General features: G+C 41.9%; 1 protein-coding gene across 1 annotated transcript; it reads left to right on the forward strand.

Moving 5' to 3' along the window:
* The first annotated feature begins 625 nt into the window (after positions 1-625).
* On the forward strand, positions 626-2951 carry HIPK4 (homeodomain interacting protein kinase 4). The gene is made up of 2 exons (XM_066582071.1): positions 626-1999; positions 2793-2951. The coding sequence occupies exons 1-2, from the start codon at positions 626-628 to the stop codon at positions 2949-2951; spliced, it is 1533 nt and encodes a 510-aa protein (XP_066438168.1).
* Positions 2952-7046: the final 4095 nt, after the last annotated feature.

Genomic DNA, 7046 nt, shown 5'->3' on the forward strand with positions numbered 1-7046 from the left:
TTGAAAAAATTAAATGTCTTTGAAAAAATAAAAAAGAGTAGTACAGTAAAAAAAAATAAAAATACAAGTTTGGTATCGTAGTAATCGTACTGACCCGTAGAATAAAGGTATCATGTCGTGTTGCAGTTTGTGCGCCGTAGAAACAAGACGCAGTGACAGATGGCGGAATGTCGGGTTTTGTTTCATTTTACTCCACTTAGAATTTTTTAAAAGTTTTTCAGTACATTATACGGTACTTTAAATAGCACCATTGAAATATACAACTCGTCCCGCAAAAAACAAGTCCTCAAACAGCGACGTCGATGGATAAATTAAGGAGTTACCATTTTTTTGAAGGGGGGAGGAAAAAACGAAAATGGAAAAAGAAAAAGGGGCTGCGTCATTAAGGGGTTAATAATGAGAAATGAGAGACAAAGTAATTATTAATTGCCACAATTAAGACATGTCACTGTGCAGAATGTGGGTTATAGCATGGTGTCTACTGATGGTCACAACAAAGCCCAGGCTTCTCCTGGCAACCTCGGAACTAGTGATTGTGATGTGGCAGAGTTCTGGAGATTCTCGCTGGCTTCAGAGTTGGCAGTTTGCAGTTCCTCCTGGCACAGTGTTAAAGCAATATCTGACCATGGCGCTTTTGCAGTCAAAAACCGCCTGCTATCATATCAGTGAGGAGCTTGGTAGTGGGTCGTTTGGAAAAGTACTGAAAGCTCAGAAAAAAGAAACCGGACAACTAGTGGCCATCAAAGTGATCAAGAATGATCTGATCCGGAGCCGTGTGATCCAGAACGAGATCAAGCTTCTTAACTTAATCAGTCAGGTTGATCCAGATACATTTCATCTTGTACGCTTCTTTGAACATTTCTATGTCCAAGATATATTTTACTTTGTCTTTGAGCTTTTGCAGCAGAACTTGTATGACTACCAGAAAGGGATCCAGTTTGCTCCAGTTCCCATAAGACACATAAGGACCATCACTACTCAAGTCTTAGAAGCGCTTTCCAAGTTAAAGGAGCTCTCGATTATTCACTCGGACCTAAAGCCAGAAAATATAGTGCTGGTGGATCAAGTAAGATATCTATTTAGAGTTAAAGTGATTGATTTTGGTTCGGCCAGCATTTTAAGTGAGGTGAAAGATGTGAAGGAGCCGTATATACAATCCCGCTACTACCGAGCTCCAGAAATCCTTCTTGGTCTGCCCTTCTGTGAGAAGTTGGATATGTGGTCACTTGGTTGTATTATAGCTGAGCTCCACTTTGGTTATCCACTTTACCCTGGAAGAAACGAGTATGACCAGATCAGATACATATGCGAGACACAAGGGTTGCCAGACAACTATTTGCTGAGTGCAGCAAGTAAAGCCCAGTTCTTCTTTAAGAACAAGGTAGACACCCAAAGAAGAATCCAATGGAGGATCAAAACTAAAGAGGAATACGAAGTGGCAACCAAAGTGAAACCTGTCGAAAATAGGAAATATATTCTGAAATCCATAGACCAGGTAGAGTCAATGTATACAACTAAATCCTGCTACCCAAAGTCAGAAGTCCTGGCCGAATGCAGTGACCTGAGGAGCATGGTGCAGCTTATGAGGAGGATGCTAACCTGGGACTCCAACAAGAGGATAAACCCTATTGCAGCTATGAAGCATCCTTTTATTTCCCTCAAGCATTTGAAGGTAGACCATAAGTACACAAAATATTACCAGCTGTCCATGCAGTGCCAATATGATGCCACACGAGAGCAAATGTCTTATTATAACATGCCACCAGAAAGACGGCATGGCCTTTGGTCTCCCAAGTATTACCAAGGTCAGTTAATGACGGATATTACTAATGGAGAGAAGTCTGAAAAGATGATAGAACAAATGAATAGACTCAACACTAAAGAGTCTACTGAAGAAGCTCAATTGAAGGTGAAAGATGAAGTTACATACCATCAGAAGCCAGCAGGCCATGGAGGCCTTCCATGGGCCAGGGACAATGCTACCTTAAAGATACTAGAGGTGAGTGCAGTGTGAAGAGTTACATAGTTTATGCTACTGTGTTAACTATAACAGCTCATTCTGAAGCTCAACATCTTGGTCAATTGAAAAATCAGAGGTCTTATGAGGGTAGAGAGAAGGGTCTGGGAGACCAAACGTGTCTCCTGACTGCTGTAAGTAGAATACATTTTCTAGGAAAATGATGAGGAAACATAGGCCAAAGCGACTCCAAAATTATAGTTACCTTGTAATATTATATGTTTTAGTCACTGATTACTTCAGTAGGGTCGGTGATCCAGGGATTATTCCGAATGCCAGACTTGGGGTCGGGAAGGATTTTTTTCCCCTTAAATGAGGAAAATTGGCTTCTTGGCTGCTCATTGGGATTTTTTGCTTACTTTGGATCAACATTTTGGTGTAAAAGGCTAAACTAGATGGACATATGTCCTTTCTCAACCTAACATATTATGTTATGTTCTTCAAAAACACTGCAGAATCGTTGCAGAAATTTTCTGCTCCATGTGAAGGATCATTTTAAATAGGGTATGGTTAATGCTGCTGAATATACACAGCAAATGTTGCACCATTTACTGTATGTGTGAAGGCTGCCTTAAAATGCAAGGGTTATAATCTGCGGTAGATGTGCCGCCAAAACCATAGTGCAGACTTTGCCACTTCGCCACTTTGCCACTGAGTGCCCGCAACAAATATATCATGTGTAAAGGCGGAGAACAACTTTCTACATTTTTCTCTATGTATAGGCATGAGTTCAATATTAGCAATAGGTTATGATCTAGCCATATCTAATCTATAGGATGAAACCCAGCAGCAGGACGCAGTTCCACCTATAGACAGAGTCTGCGGCAATACGGGCAAAGGGAAGACCGTCATTGAAAAGTGTGGAGCCCATTCCATCAAGGAGAGTGTGTGGCGCTGCAAGTCACTTAACGGCTTGGATACATCTACCAGATGACATCATGAGGCCAATCCTGGCACCATTCACATGCTGCACTTTAGGTAAAGTAAGAAGTTTTTGAATGCCTGGACATGAAAAAAAAATTTTTGATAAAAGGATGAAAATGTTCCTATTTTGTATACATTAAAAAACCACAAAGCATAAAAAGACACATGATGTCTGCTGGTTATTATCATATGGACTTAGTATAGGCCTGAGCTACTGCAGATTTGCATTCACTTGTTAGCTTCTGAAAAAGCTGAATGACAACTAATACCCGGTATCGTTACTCTTGCATGGACTGTTACTCAACTTTCATAGATTGTATAAAGTGTAACTGTCCTTTTTAAAAAACGGCATGTCATAGAGCAGTGTCCGAAGTGCTGAGACCCCACCGATCCCTGAAAGGAAGCAGTAGAAGCATTCATCTGAGATGGAAGTCTATGAGGCGGTCATCCGCTAGCAAACAGAAACCACGCTTGGATGAGCACTTCTGCTGCTTCAGTTATTGGTGGGGGTTTCAGCACCAAGCCCCCCATCAAATAAAACGTGTGACGAGAAAATCCACAAGGTTGACAGCTTTTGAAATGATGGCTAGTCTAGCAGCAATGACCAGCCCTCAGAAGTCACTCAGATCGCTGGATTCACACTGAAACTGATCCACGGGAAGCCTGTCACATGATTTTATGCTGCACTCTGAGGTCACGGGGAGAATTTCCATACAGAGAAGTGCCAATTGTGAAAGGGTCGGAGACTCTGATAAAAGTGGTTAATTACTTTGTACCTCAATTTCAATAGCATGTCCCTCTGTTGTCATGTTAATCGAGTAGGCCGCTTTGTTTCGGTTCGGGACGCGCACCCCGTCACTTCCAGTTCCACCTTGCAGGGTCATTACTCATCGGAAGTAGCACTGGCTTCCATGCTATGCACACGGCACACATGTTATGCACATGACACTACTGCATAAAAAAATAATTCAATACTTTCACACTTTCTACTCATGTCCAATAACCTTCAGCTGGTGTTTCCCTCCATTCATCCTGCAAATGTCTGGTGAGTTTTCTCAAAGATGATGCATCAGCCCGCCTACAATGGTGAAAGGGGCATCGTTATTGGACAGTTGAACAATGGAAGAATGTTATATGGAGTGTCGAACCGCACTACTCCATCTTCAAATCAGATGGATGTACCTGGATGTGGAGGAACCTTTTTACCTATGTTGTGCCAACAGTTAAGTATGGCAGAGGTTCCATTATGGTCTGGGGATGTTTTACGTGGCATGGTCTTGGTCCGTTGGTTGTAGGGACAAGAACCATGAACACGGAAGTGTAGCTTGACATAGTAGACAATGTGCCGGCATCTTTGATGAGGAGCGCTAAGTGCTCAAAAATAGAACACCGCTCAAAAATTGCGGCACTGAAAAGCACTGCGATCGAGTGGCTGTCTGAGCGGTCCCATTGAAAACAATAGGAGTGTTATACCGAGAGTAGCGCAGTAAAAACCGTCTGTGTGAGCTAGGCCTTAACGCCACAATGGATAATAAGAAGTCCAAGGAACCTAACTCCCTTGAGAAGCCCATCGACCTCTGAAGAATCTAGATCATATTCACCTTGGAGGTCCTGGTCTTCAACATTGGATTCTGAATCTAGCGAATTGGCCATACCAGAACAAACATGAGAGATCCAGCACTAGAGAATACGTCTTCGCTCTAACCTGTTAGGCGCTATCCACTTCTTCTCTAATCGTCTGTCTTATATTTTTACGTATTGTAGTGACTGCGATTCTTCGGACACTACTTCTCCGTACTTTACATAAGATTTCAATAGGATGCCCCTAAAACCTTTTTGCATAAACCACATTTTTGAATTAAAGAAGGTCACAGAGATAGATGAATTCCCCTTTATTTCTTAACTTATTTCACTGGTGGGAACCACTAAAATATAACTTCTGTTGAATTTTTTATATAAAATCAGGGGACTCCTACCTAAACACAAACACACACACATCTCTAGATAATTATTAGAGCAACAGGACCAACTGGTGGATCTCGTTTTAGGTTTTATGCTCCTTAATATAACTACGGACACTCTAATGTAAGTCGTTGTGTCAGGATTTGCAAACCTATGGCAAAATGTCCATTAATAACAGATGCTTTATTACATAGATGTTATGTTGGAGTGCTATAATGGACACATTTACTGATCCAGCACACTGTGCACCACAATGAAAAGCACAGTTGCTTACATATGATCCCACTATGGTCTCTTTTATTTAAGATTAGTGCTCTACTTTTAATGATAAAAATGGAGCTGAAAAATGGACGAGGGAGCGCTAATTACCCCCAATGGAATACTATGAATATAACCCTACTTATCTTCCATGTTTTTCCCACTTCCAAACAGGAAACAATCAAGGGTAATGTATCATGTGCTCCACCAGGACAAAAGTAGCTGTGGTTACCGCTGCTTTATTAGATACTATAATACGCACAACTACACGATAATCTGATGATTATTGCTCACTGCTCCTTTTTTCTTTCACCGCATTCCTAGCTCAGCTATGCTCTGATCATAGCGCATCAAACATTAGCGGACGTCTGCATTGGTGCATTGAGGATTGCAGATCTACCTTCAAATTGAACAGATTAACAGACACCAGTGTGGCTGCTTCTTGTTCTCATGTGGCTGCTGATTTATTGAGCTCTGTCACATACTGTTACAACTAAATGTTGGAGATGAATTAAATAAGGCCGTCTCTCGTCCAGTTGGACTGTTTAAATTCCTTCAACATGTTTCTGCCGTGATAATTGACTCGCTAGCTAGCAGGATGCATAGATCTATATTACACTCAAGTTCGGCACTAACAACCAATCAGGTTGAATCAGGGAACCCAAACAACCAATGAGGTTGAATCAGAAAACCCAAACAACCAATGAGGTTGAATCAGAAAACCCAAACAACCAATCAGCTTGCTTAAATTGTGAATCAGAACCAATGAGGTTGCTGGAATTGCTCCATAGTGCCGAACTTGAGTGTAATATAGATATATGCCATCAGCATGGCATTCAGACATACATAACAGCCTTAACTGTGGGCTGTACAAAGCAGCACATGCACACACACAACCTTTCAGTAGCAATACAACTTGATTTCTGGCAGAGCTCTGAGACCAAAGGGGATTCATGTATTTTCTGCCCCTGGTCTTAGCACCAGCGCTCCTGCCAGAACGCACATCACCCAGGCATTGGTGCAACAGAAGGTACGCTTTATTTTCCCAGAGACACACTAATCCAGGATAGACTTTCACTCTTCGAGGGGCAGGAAACAACTGGAGAAGGGGTATGTAGGGTGTTAATTTAAAGAATTTTCACATGGTTTCCTGTCCTAGAGGAGGCATGGGAATCCGAGTAGTGGTGTTGTGGAGGTGTTAGGAACACGATGCTGATTACTCTTGCCAGTAATCAAGATTTTCAAATTTCTTTGACGACAGGACAGCTTTTTTCCCTACCCAAAGGAGCAATACTTTAAGTTTTTAAAAGTGCATTTGGGTTGTTGTAAAGTCTCTTCTCAGGCTCTCGAGGTACTAGGAGACTTACTGGAGAAGACGCATGGATGGCGTTCATTTTAAGGACTCCCGTTTCCTGTCCCAGAGGAGGCACGGAAATCCTCCTCATAGTGCTGTTGTGGAGGTAAATCGATGAGCATTCATAGTCTTTCCTGATCCGACATCCCAGTTCGTCCCAGAGATGTCCAGTAGGGTTCAGGTTGGGACTCTGTGCAGCCAGCCCAATCATGAAACATTCGTATCCTCAAACCAATGTAAAACAGTGTTGGATCTGTGACAAGGAACATTGTCTTGTTGGAAGTATTGCTGACCATTCCTAAAGTGTTGGCATCACATTATGGTCTAGAATGTCAATGTACAACTCCCTGCTCATGAACAGCGTACATCATCTTTGAGAAAACTCACCAAACATCTGCAAGACGCATGGAGGAAAATACCAGCTGAAGTGTATCAGACTTTAGTAGAAAGAATGCCACAGAGTATCCGATGTCATTACGGCCAAAGATGCCCCACCAAGTATTAACATATGGAAATACTAGTTTTAAATCT

The sequence above is a fragment of the Eleutherodactylus coqui genome, chromosome 10, assembly GCF_035609145.1.
Source record: "Eleutherodactylus coqui strain aEleCoq1 chromosome 10, aEleCoq1.hap1, whole genome shotgun sequence".
NCBI classification, from domain to species: domain Eukaryota; kingdom Metazoa; phylum Chordata; class Amphibia; order Anura; family Eleutherodactylidae; genus Eleutherodactylus; species Eleutherodactylus coqui.

Bases quoted from the DNA above. Each gene is read 5' to 3' on its own strand.
- HIPK4 (XM_066582071.1), top strand. From the start codon at position 626: ATGGCGCTTTTGCAGTCAAAAACCGCCTGCTATCATATCAGTGAGGAG. The intron at 2,000-2,792 runs GTGAGTGCAGTG...TCTAATCTATAG, and splicing joins CTACCTTAAAGATACTAGAG to GATGAAACCCAGCAGCAGGA.